The 21,421-nt window shown below is 59.4% G+C and overlaps 2 protein-coding genes and 1 pseudogene across 5 annotated transcripts in view; 1 reads left to right on the top strand and 2 right to left on the bottom strand.

Moving 5' to 3' along the window:
• The window catches only part of SBNO2 (strawberry notch homolog 2), a 70,698-nt gene extending 57,245 nt beyond the window's left edge, over positions 1 to 13,453 (bottom strand). For all 4 annotated transcript variants that reach the window (XM_033198521.1, XM_033198523.1, XM_033198527.1 and 1 more), the window contains exon 1: positions 13,301 to 13,453. The gene's annotated coding sequence lies outside the window, so the exon portion shown is untranslated. The remainder of the gene's footprint in view (positions 1 to 13,300) is intronic.
• LOC117075811 lies at positions 3,426 to 20,883 on the bottom strand. The gene is made up of 2 exons (XM_033198538.1): positions 20,872 to 20,883; positions 3,426 to 12,458 (listed from the first exon to the last, which is right to left on the bottom strand). Exon 2 carries the CDS (start codon positions 9,844 to 9,846, stop codon positions 8,818 to 8,820), a length of 1,029 nt encoding a protein of 342 aa, XP_033054429.1. The 5' UTR covers positions 9,847 to 12,458; positions 20,872 to 20,883; the 3' UTR covers positions 3,426 to 8,817.
• The window catches only part of LOC117074203, a 28,791-nt pseudogene continuing 20,456 nt past the window's right edge, over positions 13,087 to 21,421 (top strand).

The raw sequence follows: 21,421 nt of genomic DNA, 5'->3' as shown, positions 1-21,421 counted from the left end.
AGGTCAAGGTGGGAGGATCGCTCGAGGCCAGGAGTTCAAGACCAGCCTGGGTAACATAGCAACCCCTTATCTCTACAAAAAAATTAAAAATTAGCCAGGTGGCCAGGTGCGGTGGCTCACGCCTGTAATCTCAGCACTTTGGGAGGCCGAGGCGGGTGGATCACGAGGTCAGGAGATCGAGACCATCCTGGCTAACACAGTGAAACCCCGTCTCTACTAAAAATACAAAAAAATTAGCCAGGCGTGGTGGCAAGCGCCTGTAGTCTCAGCTACTTGGGAGGTTGAGGCAGGAGAATGGTGTGAACCTGGGAGGCGGGGCTTGCAGTGAGCCGAGATCACGCCACTGTACTCCAGACTGGGCTACAGAGCGAGACTCCATCTCAAAAAAAAAAAAAAAAAAAAAATTAGCCAGGCGTGGTGACACGCACCTGTAATCCCAGCTAACCAGGAGGCTGAGGTGGGAGGACTGCTTGAGCCCAGGAGTTGGAGGCTGCAGTGAGCTATGATCACGCCACTGCACTCCAGCCTGTGTAACAGAGCAAGACCCTGTCTCAGAAAAATAAAACTTAACAGGCATCCACACCTGCACCCACACAGGAACCCACACACGCACCCCCTACACCCCAACGGCACCTGTGCCTGCACGGGCACCCCCCCCCCACCTGCGCCTGCAAACACACTCACACCTGCCGCCACACAATGGGGAAGGTGGCTCACGCCCACATCAATATCCAGGTGGTAACACTGTTCTCTCATTTTACGAGATCTTACCACCGAGGCAAACACATATTGTATCACTTCTTACTATACCCACAAATCTGCAATTATCTCAAAAGTAAAAAGTGTGGCTGGGTGTGGTGGCTCACGCCTATGATCCCAGCACTTTGGGAGGCCAAGGCAGGCGGATCACTTGAGGTCAGGAGTTCGAGACCAGCCTGGACAACGTAGCGAAACCTCGTCTCTACTAAACACACACACACATAAATAGCCCGTGTTGCAGCACACACCTGTAATCCCAGCTACTCAGGAAGCTGAGGTAGGGAAATCACTTGAACCCATGAGGCAGAGGCTGCAGTGAGCGGAGATCGTGCCACTGCACTCTAGTCTGGGCAACAGAGTGACACTCCGTCTCAAAATAAGGTAAGATTTTAAAAAAGCGTAATTCGCAGCATGAACTGGAAAACACGCTGGGCTCATGGCTCTGCTGCCCGCCAGGCCCTCCGCCAGCTGTGGGAGAAGCCGCATCCTCAGCTGCTGCAAACCTTCACGCGGGAGAAGGAGGCCAGCCTGGCAAACCACAGGCATGCCGGCGGCACCTGGCCACATGGGCTGCAGCTCTGACCCTCATACCCCCTGCAGCCCAAAAATCAATCACAGGGGAGGCCCCAGGCTCGGGCCCAGACCCAGTCCTCCCTCCCCGGCCTCGTTGCCTGCTCAGAGCCCAGCCTGTCCCTGAAAGGACCAGGGTGCCACTGGCCTAGGCTCAGTGTCCAGGGTCCAGAGAGCACCGACCATGGGTGGATCCCCCTTACCACAAGGCACAGGGCCAGGTCTCCCAAGGGCACCTCAACTGGTGCACAGTGACCAACATGCCCGACACCTGCACCCCAGGGGCCCCGAAAGTGCCGTGTGTGCGTCACGCTGAGCGACACACCGATGCCCGCGTCTCGGGATCCCTGGAGTGCCACGTGTGCGTTTCCTCCCCCAGGGCCAGCTGGGTCCCCCACCCCTTGCCAAGCTGCCCATCCATGAATGAAGCGGTGGGAACTGTCCATCTTCCCTCCACCCTCCACACCCACCTGCCCCCCAGTCCGAGGGCGTCCCCTAAACCACAGCCCAGCCCGATGGGGCCGCACTTCCGCTCTGGCCCAGCAGCAGCTTAGAGACCTCGGGATGAAGACCCACAGTCCCTGGGGCCCCAGACCCCGCTGCTCCTCCAGAGGGTGCCGCCCTCCCTCTCTGTCCTCAGAAATGCTGTTGGAGGGCCAGGCATGGTGGCTCACATCTGCCATCCCAGCACTTTGGGAAGCCAAGGTGGGTGGATCACTTGAGGTCAGGAGTTTGAGACCAGCCTGGCCAACACGGTGAAACCTCATTTCTACTAAAAATACAAAAAAATTAGCCAGGCACAGTGGTGCGCACCTGTAATCCCAGCTACTCAGGAGACTGAGTCAGGAGAATCGCTTGAACCTGGGAGGCAGAGATTGCAGTGAGCTGAGATCTCACCATTGCACTCCAGCCTGGGCAACAAGAACGAAACTCCTTCTCAAAAACAAAAAAAAGAAAGAAAAGAAATGCTGTAGGGGAGGGGGCTTGGATCTCAACCCCTGCAAGGGGGAAATCTGGCTTCCTCTTACCCAAACGAGCACGCCAGAGGCAGGAGGCTGACGCCGCAGAGGGACCAGCTGACATCAGCCTTGAGGGACCAGACTTCTCCAGGCTGGGAACCTTCTCCCAGCTTCATGGGGTGGAGCCCAACCTTCAGACCAAGAGAGACCATCCTGACCTTCAACCCCATCCCCAAAGCTCCCCAGGGCTAGTCTAGCCCCTCATCCGACACACAGAGAAACGGAGGCCAGGAACCTGACACTGGTGTCTCCAGCCCGTGCAGGGCCCTGTAGACCAGCTACATGCACACCCAGGCGAGAAATGGAGGCCAGGAACCTGACGCTGGTGTCTCTGAGGCCCCGTGTGAGGACCTTGGAGACCAGCTGACGTCATGCACACCCAGGCCTGCCACCGGACGGCGTTCAGTGGCAGACTATCGTCCACCCGCATTCAAGACTCCGACTGGCAGAGGGGAGGGGACGCCGGGGCTGTAGGGCCACCAATGTGGACAGGGCAGAGCCCCAGGGACAGCCTGTACTGGGGACGTACGGGCACGGGATCAGACCCCACAGTGCCCGCGGGCCACAAGGCCAAGACAGGGTCTGGTAAGTGACGATTTGGAGGCTGGTCCTGAGGTGCAGGAGGGACTGCCAGGGACACAGAGGGTGCGGAGTGACTACAGTCCCCCCAGACTCACATCCACCTGCACCCGTGAGTGGGGCCTTATTTGCTTACAGGGTCTCTGTACACGGGGTTGGTTACAATGAGGATGGTGGAGCGGGGTGGCCTATGTCCCTGTTAGCAACTGATGTCCTTAAGAGGAAAGAGGAGGCCGGGCGCGGTGGCTCAAGCCTGTAATCCCAGCACTTTGGGAGGCCAAGGCGGGCGGATCACGAGGTCAGGAGATGGAGACCATCCTGGCTAACACAGTGAAACCCCGTCTCTACTAAAAAATACAAAAAACTAGCCAGGCAAGGTGGCGGGCGTCTGTAGTCCCAGCTACTCGGGAGGCTGAGGCAGGAGAATGGCGTGAACCCGGGAGGCGGAGCCTGCAGTGAGCCGAGATAGCACCACTGCACTCCAGCCTGGGTGACAGAGCAAGACTCCGTCTCAAAAAAAAAAAAAAAAGAGGAAAGAGGAACGTGGACACCCACACACCGGGAGACGGCCGCATGGAGACGGAGCAGAGGCTGGAGTGATGCGGCCACAGATCAAGGGTGCCTGGAGCCCCGGAAGCTGGGAGAGGCAGGAAGGGTCCTCCCCTGGAGCCTACTCCTTGACCTCAGATTCCTGGCCTCCAGCACAGGGAGAGGCTGCTCTAAGCCACCCAGTATGCAGCACTGCTGCGGCCGCCACGAGAAGCTTGTCCAGGGAGAAGGCTGCTCCAGCCCTAACCCCAGTGTGTCCTGGAGTGAGGCAGCACGAGGCTGTCTGTGGATTTCCACAGCATCCCAGGAGGCGTCTGGACCGCGGTGGCTCCAGGCTGCCAACCACGGGCAGAGGCCACCGCTCCCGAACTTGGACCCTGCCATGCGCAGGCACAGGCCAGGTGGGGCTGGGGAAGCCTAGGAACCCCAGACCAGCCCAGCACCGCCTGCGGTTTCTCAAGCACACTGGGTGGCAGCCCCTCTGTTTAGGATGAGGACAAGGTGGGCCTGGCGGGAGCGGAGGATCCGGGGTCCAGGGCGAGCAAGCTCCAGACTTTCCAGTTCTCCCCGCCCCAGGAGGAACTGCAGTGGCCCTGGCTGCCCGGCGGTGGAAGGGGCACACTGCAGCCTCACCACCCCATACCCTAGAAGCCTACGTGCTTCTCTCACAGGGAAACGTGTACTGGCCGGACTCAGGGTCCTGTGGACGGGGTTGGAACCCAGCGCCCAGGAAGCTCTCCTCCCACTGATCAAGGACCTCACTCCGGATGGGTCCTCCGGAAAGCTGGGCCCACGGCCATTACTGCCCCTCTCCTGGGAGGGCTCAAGGGTGTCAGCCGTGGGGGCTTCACACTGCACCCCTGATTTCCAGGGAAGCCCCTGCCCATGCCTTCCAGGGCCTTCCGGAGGGGCCGAGAGGCTGGTGCCATGGGAGAAAAAGTTCCCAAGCTTGGAGATGGCCAGGAGCAGGAACAGCTTGAGTGGGGTGCTGAGCTGACAGCTTCTCTTGCCAAATCTCCTGTCCTGCCCCAGCACAAAGCCTCCCCGGTGCACAGAGCCAGGTGCTAGGACACTGTGGGGGCATCCCAGATGCCAGGGCGGTGGAGACAGGAGGAGGAGGAGGAGAAGGAGGAGGAGGAAGCGGCACTGTGGGTCTTCCACAGGGTGTGCCCCGAAGAGGGCAAGACTCCACTGCCCTGAAGCAAACAAGGTGTCCAGCCAGAGCCAGGGCCACACGCCCAGCAGGTAGTATCCAGCGACCCGTGGGCGGCAACCCCCCGCCATGCGAGGGAGGACACGGAGTTGACCTGGCCCCGCCTGACATCTGACCCCGCCGTCTGGGGCTCCACCAGGTCAGGGCTGCTCAGCTGACCCCACAACCCCACCAGGCACGGTCAGCACGGCGCCGAGTGAAGGCCTGGAAAGGGAGTAAAGGAGGCCCTGGGGGAGGACCTTGGTGCTTCATCCAAGCCAACCCCAAAAGTGGAAGCCACAGGGCCAGGGGCACGTCATGGCTGAAATGCAAGCAGGGTGCGGGGCACTCCCGAGGCAGCACTGCTGTCCCTGAACAGAGGGGAGCCCGGGCCCCAGAGTCAGGGCCAAGCCGCGTAGTGGTCGTTGCTGGCACTCAGCCCCGTACCCTCAGACAGAGCAAGAGTCCCAAGCCAGGAATGGGAGACCGACTCCTGTTAGGCAGAAACTACATCTAGAGAACCAGACTCCAGATCCAAGACCCCAGACCCCAGACCCCAGGGCCCAGATTCCCAGATCCTCAGATCCCAGTACCCAGACCCTAGATACCAGGCCCCAGATCTCAGACTCCAGATCCCAGGTCCCAGACCCCAGACCCTAGGGCCCAGAGGGAGGCCCCAGTGAGGGAGTGGAAAGGAGATTCCGTGACACAAATGCTTTGCAGAAAGAGCCCTCCAGGCCAGGCAGCGGGGGCTCCAACGCAGGGTCCCCATGGCCGGGCCTCACTGCTATTGGTGGTGAACGCCCTGTGCGCCTGGCCAGAGTGGTGCGGCTTCCTATGGCAGCTAAGCAGCTTCCACGCAGCTTCTGCTGCTGTGAGGAGCCCACTCACGTCCTGTGTTTATTTTTGGTCTTTTGGGGCCAGCGTGGTGGCCCATGCCTGTAATCCCAGTGCTGGGAGGCCATGGTAGGAGGACTGCGTGAGCCCAGGAGGTGGAGACCAGCCTGGGCAACAGAGCAAGACCTCAACTGCACCTGCGTGCGCACGCACACACTCATACGCTCACACACTATAAGCCGCCTAACACACTGAGCTGCAGCCTGTGGTCCCTTCTGACCCACAGGTCTTTTTCTCCTGAGCGGATATTCAGCGAAATGCCGCTCACTCCAGACCTCCGGTCCCCTTTGAAGTGGAGGTGCCCTTGTGTGTCTTCAGTCCGTGTGGAGGGTAGTCTGGCCCATCCCACACCTGCTACCGTCACTGTCTCACACCAGCGGCCTCAGGCCACAAGGTCTCCCCACCTGGCTCCTTGGGGAGTGCCAAGCGTTGCCAGCAGCCGGGCTAGACTGACCCGGGGCAAGTGGCCCGACTGGTCGCCACTGTCCTTGAGCTCCTTAAGTCCAGCCTTGGTCAGGAGGACCTGCATCCGAGCCCAGAGGGCATCAGGTCCTGGAGGAGGGTAAAGAGTCCCTTCTGGCTTCAGGCTGGGCTTGAGGACGGCAGCTCCGAGACGGCCCAGGGCGAGGCTTCAGCGCTGACTGCCGGAGCTGCGTGCCCTGTCCTGACAATGGCCGTACAGTGAGGCCCTGCTCCACGCCTGGGGGAGGGAACAGAGGCCTCGAAATCACAGAAGCAGGAACCCCAGGTTCACCAGTGGGGCCTGATCCGATTTCTCTCAAACCCAGCTGCCGAAAACGACACCCACGCGTCCTCTCTGGGCACAGCAGGTCAGAGGCCGGGGGGGCTGGCTGCCCCCTGGCCACGGCTCCAAGGCCAAGGTCAAGGCCCTGCTGTCCTGGACCCTGGTCTGGGTTCTCCGGGGGAGTCCACGCCTGAGCTCAGCCAGATGGTAGGATTCTGCACCCTGCGGCCGCTGAGCCGTGGCCCCACTTCCCCGCTTTTGGGGTGCCACATACCCCATGACGCCATCCCTCCCTCCGAGAAGTCAGCAGAGCAAGGTCCCTCTCAGGCTTCTGACCTGACCTCCCCTCCTCCAGACGGAGAAGGCTCCCACGCGAGGACATCTGTGACGATGCCAGGCCCCGAGGAATCCAGGGAGATCCCTCTGCAGAGCCCCTGTGCCCTGGGAGGCACCTCACCCATGGCTCCAGGGGGTTGGGGGGACCGTGGCACCTCTGGGGCTGACCCAGACCCGCAAGACACAGCGCCAGACCATGAGGTCTCAGCCTGCGGTCAGGCTGCATGCACGGAAACCCAGGTTCCTGAATGGCCAGCCAGGGGCAAAGCCGGCCACTGAGTACAGAGCAGGCTCTGGGGAACACGGTCCCACTCCTCTAGGGGCCAGAGGCTCTGGATGTGGAACTCAAGTATCCTCCTCTCAGCATAACCTCCCCGCCCCTCCCACATCCTCCAAGTGGGGCAGGAGCCGCCTCACCAGAGCTGGGGGAGGGGGCCACACAGATGCACCCTTGGGGAGGGGCAGCGGAGACTACTGGGCAGGAATGTGGCCAAGGTTTCTAGATGATCTGGTTTTTCAAGAGAAGCCACAAGTCTGGGTTTGAGGGTGGCAGCCCCTGATGTTCCAAAGTCGGCAAGCAATTCAAGCAGCCACACCCCCACCCTGGGGCAGTGTTGGGTGCTCAGCCCTCAGGGTCACCCCGAGAGTGCCTGCCTCCACCTGGGGGCTCGCAGCTCCCCCGAGCTCCTGGCGGTCACAGTCATTCCAGGATCTGATAAAAGCCCCCGAAAATGCCCCTGGTCAGCCCAGCCACACCCGGGCAACACCAACAGCCATTCTCCACCCGGGCCCCGGCGCCCAGCTGAGACCCCCCCCGCAGCTTCCGGGGCTGGGCCCCTGCCCCACCAGCGAGAACATTTCGGTCACAGTGATGTCACCCTGAGAAGCTCCTCACTGTCCCCCGTGGCCTTGGAACCCCCTTCACACCCATGGGTTCCAGGCACCCTGGCGACTGTCTGTTCCCATGGAGCCGGGCCCTCTCACAGCGCAGGGAGGCCGCAGTCATCGGGCATGGGTCCTGCGACCCGTTCCACCCGGCCCCTGGGCACGAGAGGCCAGGCGGTGAGCACAGCGGACCCCAGAGGCAGCTTTCCTCAGTTTACCTGACACGCAGAAGAAGACGCTTCCTCGCTCCAGGCTGGATGGGCAGCCTACGGCGATACGGGGCCATGACAGGGCGGGGACTTTCTCCGTGACCCTCACCGGCTGCCCCTCCCCGGTTGCACCTCCCCAGCAAGTGAGTCAGTTCCAGAAACGTTTACTACCCGCCAGGCCCGACGGCTCCTCGGCTCCCCCTCCCCACGCCCCAGCACCCAGGGCCTTGGCCCCCGGAGCCACAGCAGCAGCAACTCCCAGGAAACATCAGGGACCCGCCTTCCAGAACCTGGCGCACATCACTTTCAAAACACAGCAGGGCCTGGAACCCAGGCCAAGGCTGCCTCTTTCAGTTTCACTTGGGCGCTTGTTCTTGCTGGGGACGGAGGCTAATCGCAGGGCTCCGGGAAGCGCAGGCACGAGTCATGAAGCAGGTCACTGAGACAGCGGGGCACCAGGCCTGTCAGTCCCATCTGCTGACCCCAGCCAGGGCCCAGCACTCCCATGCCCTGCACTGCTCGGTGCCTGCAGGGGAGCTGACTCGGCAATGGCTCTCCGGGCCCCTCCTCCCACCCCATCGCTCATGCGGTTGTCCAGGGTGAGAGGCCCAGGAAAATCCGCAGGAGAGCCAGGGCACAGGGCACGTGCACGGCCCCAGGCTGAGGCCTCCACGGGACAGAGCTTCAGGACCACGCTGCCACGCTGAGCTCTCACAGGGCCTCCGCCTGGAGCACCAGGCACCCTCAGGCTGACCAGACCCTGCGCACCACCCATGTGGCCCAAGGCCTGTCCCCCTCATGCCAGGGGTCCCCTAGGGCCCCTTCGAGTATAATGCAGCATTCCCTGCCCCGGAAGCAGCCAGTGGTTCAGGGGCAGAGCTGGGCCTGGCCGAGGGGCCCCTGGGGGGTGGGGTGACGCCATCACTGTTGCTGTCCGAGGGGCCGGGACAGGACGGCTGCCCAGCACCCCCTGATGCGAGCTGGCTGCAGGGCTGCCTGGCCGGTTCCCGGGGACACCACGCTCAACCCTGTGGTGACAACAGGGGATTCTGAAGGACAGGCAGGTCTTACTTTTTGTTAAACACTTTCATTTTCCCTGAGATACAATCCACACCAGGAGAGGCACCTGTCCGGAGCATATGACTCAATGGTTTCAATGTATTCTGAGGCGGACCACCATAGCCTCTGATTCCAGAACATTCCGCTCCCCCAAAAAACAGCCTTGTCCCCAACAGCAGTCATTCCCCATCCCTCTACGGCCCCTGCAACCACACATCCACTTCCCGTCTGTGGACTGCCCTGCTCTGAACACGTGACCACACGTCTACGTCCCATCTGTGGACTGCCCTGCTGTGGACATATCACATGAACGGAATCACGTGTGGTGGCCTTTTGTGTCTGGCGTCTCCCCGCGGGCACATCTCCACAGAGCATCCATGCTAGGCGCACAGCAGATCCAACCTCCGCCTCCTCACAGGGCCCAGGAGGCCCAGGGCAAGAGCAGATGGGGCCCACACGTCCGAAATCCCTGTCTTGGCCAGAACCCCAGGTTTGCCTTCGCCCCCAGGGCTGAGCCCTCTCCTGAGTCCTGGGCCCTGTGACGGGTGACCACACCTCCCAGCAAGGAGGTAAGGTGACCACGGAGCTGGCAGTCTGCTCTTCGTCCCAGCCCGAGGGTGCAGGTGCCAGCTGACCTCCCAGGGACTGGGGGCAAGAGCGCAGAGGCGAGGGGCAGGGCAGAGAGTCCACCCACACTGCTGGGCGGACAGCGGGCAGGCCAGGACGAGAACCAGGTCGGGGTGACCTCGCTCTCAGGCTACAACAGGCAGCTGGACACACCCAGCCCTCCCCGTGTGCTGTCTGACCACACAGCCCTTGGCTGTGGAAAAAGTGACTGGAGGCACTCCAGGCCTGCCCGCAACAAATCACACGCACATGTGCACACAGACACAGGCCACGCACATGTGCACATAACACATGCAAACATACAAAACACATGTGCACAAAACACGCACAGGCAGGGGTGCATGGGAACAGGCAGCATACACACAACACACTCACACACAATGGACACGTGCATAACGAGCACAGGTGCGCAAGCAACATGTGTGCACATGCAACATGCACACAGAGTACACGTTTGCATAAGCACGGGTGCACAGGTGATACACACGCACCCACAACACACACAAAAAAACACACGCGTGAGCAACACACACGCAGGCACAGGCAACATGCAACACACACATAACATGAGCGCACACACACAAAATACACACAACAACCAAAACACACACACAACACACGAGAATGGGCACACAGGCACGGGCAACACACAACAAAATACACGCGTGCATAACAGACTCATGAACATGGGTACACAGGCACACACACAACACACAAACACGGGTGCACAGGCACATACACCGTGCACCCATAAAACACACGCGTATGAAACACAAACAACACACATGCACAGGAGCACACAGCCACGGGCACACACATTCACACACGGAGAAGGCACACGCATCCGTACGACACACACAGAACGCACACGCGTCCATACGACGCACACAGAACACACACGCATCCGTACGACGCACACAGAACGCACACGCATCCGTACGACGCACACAGAACGCACACGCGTCCGTACGACGCACACACAGAACGCACACGCGTCCGTACGACACACACAGAACGCACACGCGTCCGTACGACGCACACACAGAACGCACACGCGTCCGTACGACGCACACAGAATGCACACGCGTCCATACGACGCACACACAGGACGCACCCGCATACGTACAACGCACACAGAATACACACCTCCATACAACACACAGGCACACAACACACATGTGCATGCCCACAGCACAACACGTAGATACACCAAGGCACGTGTACACACACGCACAGCCCCCAGGGCCGCGCTGGCGCCATGGGGGGCTGCCTCCAGGAGTGTTTACAGCTGTGGATTACATGACACCGCCCGCTTCCCAGAGCTGATCCCACCCCCCCAGCATCGGGGCCCCCTGGGAGGGGGGCCTCTGGGAGCTGGACTGGTTCTGCAGACAGTTGCTTCTTTGTTCGGGGCAGAGCTCACTCTCGCGGTGTCGGCATTTCCGCCTGGGCCCTGCCGGAGGGGCATCCGTGACTCTGCTGGAGCCGGGCTGGGCGAAGCCCAAGCTGGTCACACCCCCGAGGGTGGGGGAGGCCTTAGGCAGCAAGTAGATGGGGGCGGTCTAGGGGTGGCTGGCGCAACCTCTCTCCACCTCGGTTTCCCTGCCAGGTGAGAGGGCAGTGACTGCCCACGGTCATGCGGCTGGGGAACCTGCACCCTCTCCTCCGCACCTGCACACCTGGGCACCTCCTGTCTAGCCCAGAATACAACCCAGAGTGAAGGGATGAGTGAAGCTCCTGCTACCTCTTCTGTGCTCTGCCTCACAGGCTCCCTCCCACCGGGAGTCCAGCCTCTGCCTGCACAGCCCCCTCCACACCAGGGTCCTTCTGGCTCCTGGCAGGTGTGGGCAGATGTCTGCTGGGATCCTCAGAGTTAAACAAAAGCCTCCTCCCTGTACTCTGAAATCACACTCCAGGGGCCGGCAGGCGCCTTCCAAGTCCTTCCCTCTCCAAGGACAAGAGCCTGCCTGCGTCTCCCGTGCTGTGGGAGACCCTGGGGCCCCTATCCTCTGTTCTCCATCCCACCACTGAGGGGCCCAGATCTCCAATTCGCCCTTTACTTGGCAAGAACTCTGAAAGTGGCCCAGAGCAGGCCACTGTGAGAAGCCATCACCCCACGATCGGGGCCACCCCTGGGAAAATCCAGGGCTGGGCAGCCGGATCCCTGAAGGCCAGAGGCTGTCTGGGAAGAAAGAGTGTGGACAGCACCTGCCGGGCCTGCCACAAACTCTCTGGGTCCCAGGTCCCCACCGCTCCTCTTCCGGGGCCGAGTCAGGGAGACCCATCCCAGGGAGAGCACCCAAAACAGCACAGCACCCCTCAGTCAGGAAGCAGCGCCGGCTGCCCTGGCCCAGAGGAAGAGGCCTGGAAGAAAGTTTGAAGCCTGTAATTCCCATGTCATCGGGCTGGCTCCCCATGGGGTCTGCGGCCCTGGGGCCCTGGCTCCTTCCATACTCTTCTCTTGAACCTCGGCTTTCTCTGCCCCTCCGTAAAACATTCACCGCACACCCCTACCCACAAAACTGGCAGCCAGCATCAGCACAGGCCAGCTCCGAGGCTGGGCACTCTCGCTGACAGGGCGTCGTGCAACAGATGGCACCAAACCCATCCTGTCCCGGCAGTCACAGCAGGAAGGACGTTCCTGAGCAGGCGGGACCAACAGGCATATTCCGGGAAGAGGCAGCCAGTGGAAGACCCGACTACACATTTTATAGATTTCTTTTTTTTTTTTTTTTTTACTTTTCAGAATGTTAATCAGCTCATCCGAGGACTCACCCACCGTCCCTGCCCCAGCACCATCCGTGCCCCGCGTCCCTGGAGGCGCTGGGTGGGCTCTCCCCAACGCCTGCCCGCCAAGCCCCAGGTCAGTCTGGGGATTAGTTCCTCCAGGCCCCACCAGCCTTATTCTTCGGGGCTCTGGGGCGGTGAGAAGAGTGCCCTACGGGGGACAGGACCCACCAGGCGGCCGGCGCTTCCCATTCACCGACACACGCTGTTCCCGGGCCCCACTCGGGCCATCTCAGCCCGCTACCCTCCCTCCCGCCGGTCCCTGGAAGCCGGGTTTGAATGCGACCCGCACTCCCACCCCCAACACGCTCTGCAGACTCCGCCCAGACGGCCCCGGGGTCACCTAACATCAGTAAGCCCCCCATCCCAAACCGGGGGACCTCAACGCAGAAACCGAGAAACTCTCTGCCCCAGAAGAGAAGTCGGAGGCCCCGGGGGCTGGAGCGGCGGGGGGAGCTGGCGGAGGGAGGGAGAGAGGACTGCGCTGCAGGGCCGAGAGGGCAGGGGTCCTGGGACCGGGGACGAGGAGGAGGAAGGGGCACGGACGCCCAAGGAGCCTGGAGTCAGGAATCGGGGAGGCAGGAGAGATGGGGGTCACGGGGCGCACGGAGTCGAGAGTCCCCAAAAGGGAAGGGCAGGATACCGAGGAAAAGCGGATGCGGGGTCACCACGGGGTTCGGGGGCACCGAGGAGTGTGGGGTCAAGGGTTACCAGAACACGAAAGGTCGGGGGTCACCAAGCAGCGCAGGGCAGGGAGGCACCGGCAAGAGCGGGAAGGAAAGGTTGGGAGGGTTGTCGTGGAAGGTGGGGTCGAGGTTCACGGCAGGGGGTCGCCGAGGGGTGGGCAGGTCAAGGTTCACGGCGGTGGTCGCGATGCAGCCCGAAGTCAACGTTGGCGGCGAAGGGCGGGGTCGGAAGGGGTCGCAGCGGAGAGCGGGGGTCGCGCCGCGCTCGCCCCCGCCCCGCGGCCCCCAGAACCCCCAACCCCGGGCGCAGGGGTCCGCGGGGAGCGCCGGACCCACAGGCGGGGTCGGGCCAGGTAGGGGTTGCGGTGGAGTGGGGGCGGGGGTCGCAACCAGAGCCTCACCTCGGGCCCGGGTCTGGCCGGGCACGGAGCCCGCAGCGCCTCAGTTTCTCCGAGCCTCGCAGCGGCCGCCGCTCACTTCCGGGTTTCGGGCGCCATTTTGGAGGCCCGCGCACTTCCGGTCATGCCGCGGGGCGGGGCCTCCAGCTGTGGAGGCGTGGTCTCTGTTCGGGGGCGGGGCTACCTTCCAGGCCAATCCCTTGAGGCCCTTACGCTGTCCGGAAGGGGCTGGGACTCCTAGGACTCTGGGTTCGAATCCCACCCTGTCTGGTTCCCTTGAGACCCCAGCACGTGCTTTCACCTCCTCAAGCCTCAGTTTCCTCTTCTGCACCATGCTGGTGAAATGAAACCTGCTTTGTGTACAGCAGCCCTTTTTTCCTCCTCCCTCAGAACCCCCTCCAGGCCTCTGCATGTGCCACGTCCCCCACTAGGGCTTACTCACCCCAGACTTTTAAACTGAGACTCCCTCAAAAGCTACTAAAATGATCACCAGCCGGGCGCAGTGGCTCATGCCTATAATCGCAGCACTTTGAGAGGCTGAGGCGGATGGATCACTTGAGGTCGGGAGTTTGAGGCCAGCCTGGCCAATATGATGAAACCCTGTCTCTACTAAATGTACAAAAATTAGGTAGGCGTGATGGCGGGCCCTTGTAATCCCATCTATTCAGGAGACTGAGGCAGGAGAATCGCTTGAACCTGGGAAGTAGTTGTTGCGGTGAGCTGAGATCGTGCCACTGCACTCCAGCCTGGGCAACAGAGTGAGACTCCATCTCAAAAATAAATAAATAAATAAATAATGAAATAAAATAATCAGCTCTGGACCTGTCAGACATACTTTCTCACCCAAAGTTCTCTCTGTTCATTAATCTCTCTCCCTAACCAAATGCAGGTCTGGACACTGCAACATGGTGACAGGAACATGGGGGTTTGGGTAAGTCCCAGGGGCTACCCCCAAGAAAGCAGAGTCCTTTCAGGCAGGGCCATGGGGGCCTGAGGGGCTCCTCTTCTGGGTGGCTGTGGTGGGAGGCTGCCCTGCACGGGGAGCCGGAGTCTCGGGGCACTTTTCCTGTGACTTGAGCTAGTGAAGGCAAATCCAGTGTGGAAGGCACCACCACCTCCCAAGCCCAGTTTCAGCCATGACAATACTGATACAGCTCCCTGGACCCAAGTGGCCACAAGCTGGAGGCCCCTGCCCCCATTCCAACCCCCAGAAACTAGAGTTGATTTGTCCATGAGTTCGTTCAGTGACTTCTAATCAAGGCTTGGTCGTGAGCTGGGAAAACCCAGGGTCTGAGGACTCAGCTGTCTGTCCCGACATCAGAAAGCCCCTGGTCTAGGGGAGAGAGAACCTGGACCAGACACTCCCATATACAGGATCTCAGGGAGGGTTGAAATGTCTGCCTAGGGCTTCATAGAGGGCTGCATGGTGAAGAGGGTGTTGAAGCTGGGGTTTTGAAGTTCAAGTAGGAGTGTGCCAGGTAGACAAGAGTAAGAAGAATAGGCTGGGCAAAGTAAAATCTGTTCAAAGGCCTATTAAGGCAGATAATAAGTAGGTTTAAAATCTTTTTGGACCTGGGCGTGGTGGCTCATGCCTGTAATCCCAGCACTTTGGGAGGCTGAGGTGGGTGGATCACCTAGGTCAGGAGTTCGAGACCAGCCTGGCCAACATGATGAAACCCTATCTCTACTAAAAATACAAAAATTAGCCGGACATGGTGGTGGGTGCCTGTAATCCCAGTTACTCAGGAGGCTGAGGCAAGAGAATCACTTGAATCTGGGAGGCGGAAGTTGCACCAGCCAAGATCGCGCCATTGCACTCCAGCCTGGGCGACATAACGAGATCCCGTTTAAAACAAAAAAAAAATTCAGGACAAGGACCACTGTCATCACACCCAAAAGCACAAGAGGGCAGTTGGGGAAACTGAGACCCAGAAGGCCGAAGTGATATGTCCAGAGTGAGATGCAGAAGGCATACAAGGACATTTTGCCCCTCGCCTTGTTGGGGTCTCCTTTACCCATGGTGACAGAACGGCGTCCACCTGGTGCGAGATTTTCCTGAGTTCCGCAGAGTAGACAGACCCGAAAGAGATACTTCCCTCCACACCAAATCTCTTTTTTTTTCTGAGACAGAGTCTTGCTCTGTCTCCCAGGCTGGAGTGCAGTGGCGAGATCTCGGCTCACTCTAAGCTCCGCCTCCCGGGTTCCCGCCATTCTCCTGTCTCAGCCTCCCGAGTAGCTGGGATTACAGGCGCCCACCATCTCGCCTGGCTAGTTTTTTGTATTTTTTTTCAGTAGAGACGGGGTTTCACCAGGTTGGCCAGGATGGTCTCGATCTCCTGACCTCGTGATCCGCCTGTCTCAGCCTCCCAAAGTGCTGGGATTACAGGCTTGAGCCACCGCGCCCGGCCTGAGACGGGGTTTCACCGTGTTAGCAAGGATGGTCTCGATCTCCTGACTCGTGATCCGCCTGTCTCGGCCTCCCAAAGTGCTGGGATTACAGGCGTGAGCCACTGTGCCTGGCCGAGACTATTTTCACAGCAAACTGAATAGCAGTTAAATTGAGCAATAGGCACTGAAAATTTGGAAGAGCGAGGAAGCCAGTCAGGGCGGGAGGGTGGCGGCTGCATCTGCTCATTTCCTCCCACACCGGACCATCCACACAACTTTTGAGGACCGGGGAAAATGAAAACGCGGTGCCCTGGCACAAAACGTATTTCACAGCTTGGGTTAGGCAACAGCAAAGCATCGCGCTGGGTGCTGGGACCTTCTGAGTACAGGCGCTGGGCGAAGCCCCGGGTCACACACACCCACGATGCCGGCCCTGCTCCCACAGCGGCCCACCGGGGTGGGGACTGGTATTACCTGCATTTCACGGGGGAGGAAACTGAGGCACGAACTGTTCAGGAGCCGCCCCGAGGTCACCGAGTGAGCCAGGAAGAGGCGTGGGCTCGCTCTCTGCCACATCTACCTCGGGAAACCACGAGGTCTCGACGGGTAATTTTGCCTGAAGTGGGGGCAGTTTGCCCAGGCCGGGGTGGGTCCAGCGATCTCAGCAGGAATTCGCCAAGTCGGGGAATGCCTAGGGAATTAGTCAGATGTGGGAATTTCCAGGGAATCACGGGAGGTGGCTCCGGAGAGCAGCAGGGACACAGTATTGGGGCTCATGGCCCAGCCTGGAGTACAGTGCTGTGAATCTGCTGTGTGACCCAAGGAGAGTTACTTGACCTCTCTGTGCCCCAGTTTTCCCACCTGTAAAATGGGGAGGGTGATAATAACAACAACTAGCGGCTGGACGTGGTGGTTCACACCTGTAATCCCAGCACTTTGGGAGGCCGAGATGGGAGGATCACGAGGTCAGGAGATCGAGACCATCCTGGCTAACACGGTGAAACCCGGTCTCTACTAAAAATACAGAAATTAGCTGGGTGTGGTGGCGTGTGCCTGTAATCCCAGCTACTGGGGAGGCTGAGGCAGGAGAATCGCTTGAACCCGGGAGGCGGAGGTTGCAGTGAGCTGAGATCACGCCACCGCACTCCAGCCTGGGCCACAGAGCAAGAGTCTGTCTCAATAATAATGATAATAGGCCGGGCGCGGTGGCTCAAGCCTGTAATCCCAGCACTTTGGGAGGCCGAGACAGGTGGATCGCGAGGTCAGGAGATCGAGACCATCCTGGCTAACATGGTGAAACCCCGTCTCTACTAAAAAATACAAAAAACTAGCCGGGCGAGGTGGCGGCGCCTGTGGTCCCAGCTACTCGGGAGGCTGAGGCAGGAGAATGGCGTAAACCCGGGAGGCGGAGCTTGCAGTGAGCTGAGATCCGGCCACTGCACTCCAGCCCGGGCGACAGAGCGAGGCTCCGTCTCAAAAAATAAAATAAAATAAATAATAATAATAATAACAACAATAATAACAGCAACTAGCTGCTACGTTGTCATTGTTCAGAAACTCTATGGACAGAGAGTGCCTAATAGAATGTAACCACTGAGAATATTTCCAAATGAAATTCTTTTTTGTTTTTCTTTTTTTTTTTTTTTTTTTAAGACGAAGTCTTGCCCTTTCTCCCAGGCTGGAGTGCAGTGGCCTGAGCTCAGCCCACTGCAACCTCCGCCTCTCAGGTCCAAGTGATTCTCCTGCCTCAGCCTCCCGAGTAGCTGGGATTACAGGCACCTGCCACCACGCCCAGCTAATTTGTGTATTTTTATTAGAGACAGGGTTTCACCATGTTGGCCAGATGGTCTTGAGCTGTTGACCTCATGATCCGCCTGCCTCGGCCTCCCAAAGTGCTGAGACTACAGGCATGAGCCACTGTGTCCAGCCTGTCTTAATTATTTCAATTTGCAGAAAACTTCAGACAAACATGAAGGTTGTTCATAAGGACGTTCTTGGGCTATGCCTCAGTTTCCCCATCTGGGAGATGCCAACCTGGATTCCCCTCCCAGCCTCAGTGTCTCTCCTGGGTGGCAAGAAGGACTCTGGCTCTGGGATTGTGCCCATTCTGCTGTCCAGGGGGCTGAGGCAGGTGCCCAGGGAGAGGGAGGCATGTGGCGGTGACCAGCAGCTCCTGCACAGAGCCTCAGACCTGGGCAGGTGAGGGGACAGGTGGCTCTGGCCTGGCTCAGCCCCATGCGGGGGCAGGGATGGGATGCAGCCACTTCCTGTTTCTCCACATTCTGGAAAGTCCCTGTGTTCCCAAGCAGAGGGGGCACCTCCTCCCTGCCAGCCCTCCTGGGCGCCGGGCTCCTCACCACTTCTCCTTTCTCCACCCACTTCCCTAGCGGACTGGCCTCGGACCCGCCCCTTTCCCTCCCGCCTCTCTCCTCTTTTCTCTCCCAGTCAGGCCCTTCCTGGTGTGCAGAGGGGAAAACTGAGTCCACAGCCGCTGGGCCTGCCCGACCAAAGGAGGCTATAGCTGTCACCCCTCTGTCCTGTCTCTGTCTATCTGTCTCTCTCTCTCTCTGTCTCTTTCTCTGTCTCTGTCCCCTTGCCTCTCTGTCTCTCTGTCTCCGTGTCTCTCTGTCTCTCTGTCTTCATCTCTCTGTTTCTGGCTCTCTTTGTCTCTCTGTGTCTCAGTTTATTTCTGTCCATTTCTCTGTCTCTTTGTCTCTGTCTCTGTGTCCCTCTGTCTCTGTCTCTGTTTCTCTGTCTCTGTGTCCCTCTGTTTCTCTATCTCTCTGTCTCTGTTTCTCTGTCTCTGTGTCCCTCTGTTTCTCTATCTCTCTGTCTCTGTTTCTCTGTCTCTGTGTCCCTCTGTCTCTCTGTTTATCTCTCTCTGTCTCTGTGTCTCTGTGTCTCTCCATCTCTGTCTGTCTCTCTGTCTCTGTCTCTGTATCCCTCTCTCTGTGTCTCTAGCTCTCTGTCTCTTTGTCTCTGTCTCTGTGTCCCTCTGTCTCTGCTTCTCTGTCTCTGTCTATCTCTGTCTCCGTGTGTCTCAGTCCCTTCTTTCGTCACCATCCCCCCTCCCGTGGCCGCCCTTACGTGTCAGCACCATACCCTCCCTGTGGCCAGGGCCACCTGCTCCAGGGTGTCCTTGGGCCGGTGCTGGCCGGAGTGTTCCTGGGCCCTGCAGCTACCTGCTTGACCAGAACCAGGCCCAGAGTGAGATCCTGCCAGGCCAGGCCGGGGCAGCCTCTGTGCCAGTATAACTTCAGGGAACAGCAAACCTGTCTGACAGGTTTGAGATTCCACGTAGGACAGGCCTTTCCGCCTCCGCACTGAAGCTTGGACAGCTGTGTTGAAGGGGTCCAGTGAGACCCCTGACCTAGACCCCAGGCTGGGCACAGGCTGCAGCAGCCTCGTCTGGGTCAGGGCTGTGTCCTAAGGTCGGGCACCCAGGGCAGCCTGGGTGAAGAAAGATCAGCAATCTGCCAGTCGCCCTGTGAGTGGAGGATTAACAGGGAGAAGGCACATGCAAAGTCCCAGTGGGGGCAAAGATTTGGGAGAGTGTACAGGGCCCGGGGTGTAAGGATGGATGGACTGGGAAAGAGGGATGGGACCCTGGAGGGCCTGGAAGCTAGACATGGCCTGTATTCTGGGGGCACTAGGGAGCCATTGAGGGTTCTGGAGCAATGGAGTGGTACAGTCACGGTGGGGCTAGAGGTATACTGGATGGGGTGAGGCACAGGGACCAAATTGCAGATCAGAAGGCTCATCTGGTAGTAGGACTGAGGTCAAAAGAGACTGAACTGCTCCGAAGATGAAGAAAGGAACAAAACTTGGCTGGGCATAGTGGCTCACGCCTGTAATCCCAGCACTTAGGGAGTCCAAGGCGGGCAGATCATGAGGTCAAGAGATCGAGACCATCCTGGCCAACATCATGAAACCCAATCTCATGGCCGGGCGCGGTGGCTCAAGCCTGTAATCCCAGCACTTTGGGAGGCCGAGACGGGCGGATCACGAGGTCAGGAGATTGAGACCATCCTGGCTAACACGGTGAAACCCCATCTCTGCTAAAAAAATACAAAAACATTAGTCAGGTGTGGTGGTAGGTGCCTCTTATCCGAGCTATTCAGGAGGCTGGGGCAGGAGAATGGTGTGAACCCAGGAGGCAGAGCTTGCAGTGAGCCGAGATCGCACCACTGCTCTCCAGCCTAGGTGACAGAGCAAGACTCCATCTCAGAAAAAAAAAAAAAAAAGAAATTGGGAGGCTGAGGTTGCAGTGAGACAAGATTGCACCATTGCACTGCAGCCTGGGCAAAAAGAGCGAAACTCTGTCTGAAAAAAAAAAAAAAAAGTTAAATTTTGTTTGGGCTTGGCGAGGTGGCTGATGCCTGTAATCCCAGCACTTTGGGAGGCCGAGGCGGGCAAATCACCTGAGGTCAGGAGTTTAAGACCAGCCTGGCCAACATGGTGAAAACCCATCTCTACTAAAAATACAAAAATTAGCCGGGCGACCGGGCGTGGTGGCTCAAGCCTGTAATCCCAGCACTTTGGGAGGGTGAGACGGGCGGATCACGAGGTCAGGAGATCGAGACCATCCTGGCTAACACGGTGAAACCCCGTCTCTACTAAAAATACAAAAAACTAGCCGGGCGAGGTGGCGGCGCCTGTAGTCCCAGCTACTCGGGAGGCTGAGGCAGGAGAATGGTGTGAACCCGGGAGGCGGAGCTTGCAGTGAGCTGAGATCTGGCCACTGCACTCCAGCCTGGGTGACAGAGCGAGACTCCGTCTCAAAAAAAAAAAAAAAAAAAAAATTAGCCGGCGTGGTGGCGGGTGCCTGTAATCCCAGCTACTTGGGAGGCTGAGGCAGGAGAATTGCTTGAACCTGGGAGGTGGAGGTTGCGGTGAGCCAGGATCGCGCCACTGCACTCCAGCCAGGGCGACAGAGCGAGACTCCGTCTCAACAATAAATAAATAAATAAAACTTGTTTGTGGTGAAGGGGTCTCACTGTGTTACCCAGGCTAATCTCGAACTCCTGGCCTCAAGTGATCCTCCCGCCTCGGTCTCCCAAAGTGCCAAGATTACAGGCATGAGCCGACGTGCCCGGCCTGAACTTTCCATCAGGTGCTCGTCATCAGCCAGGGTTGAGCTGCAGAAAATGCAGGGGAGGGGGAGATGACCCCCAATTGCCCCCAACCCGGTACTCTGCACCCCCCAGGCCCACGTCTAAGGGCGACGGGGCAGAGGCCTCAAATGCGAAATCCTGTGGCTTTGTCCCTGGGGCAGTGGGGAGCCACGGAGAGAAGGAGGGCACCAGAGGAGATACTGCCAGGGCTGGGGCCAGAGTGAAGGGCCGGCGGCAGGGCAGGGGCATTGGATGGGGCTGCAAGGTGGGGGAGGGCAGGTTGGGGCCACGTATTCATCCGAGATGCATTTCTCAGTGCCACCCAGGGCCAGGCCCCACCTGCAGGTGCCAGGGCCACCACAGACAACAGACACACCCGGAGGGTGCCCCCAGGCCACGAAGAAGCTGGACGCTGGAGAGCCTAGGACACAGACACCTTGGCCCTTCTCGGGCGGGCCCCGGCCACGTGAGTGTGGGGCAAGGGTCCCAGGAGGTGGAACGGGCTCCAGGCCCCACCGCGGCAGCCCTGAGTGTACGCAGTGGTCAGCCCAGTGCTGATGTCACCTGTGTGGGGACTTCCTGGACCTTCACCTCGGATCCGCTGCCCGGCCCTGAGGGAAAT

Source organism: Trachypithecus francoisi, unplaced genomic scaffold (assembly GCF_009764315.1).
Source record: "Trachypithecus francoisi isolate TF-2019V2 unplaced genomic scaffold, Tfra_2.0 Lachesis_group5, whole genome shotgun sequence".
In the NCBI taxonomy this organism is placed as follows: domain Eukaryota; kingdom Metazoa; phylum Chordata; class Mammalia; order Primates; family Cercopithecidae; genus Trachypithecus; species Trachypithecus francoisi.
Note: the sequence above shows the minus strand (reverse complement) of the source record. Positions and strands in the feature narration are given on the sequence as shown.

Excerpts from the sequence above, each read along its gene's own strand:
- LOC117075811 (XM_033198538.1), bottom strand. The coding sequence starts at position 9,846 with ATGTTGCTTGCGCACCTGTGCTCGTTATGCACGTGTCCATTGTGTGTG.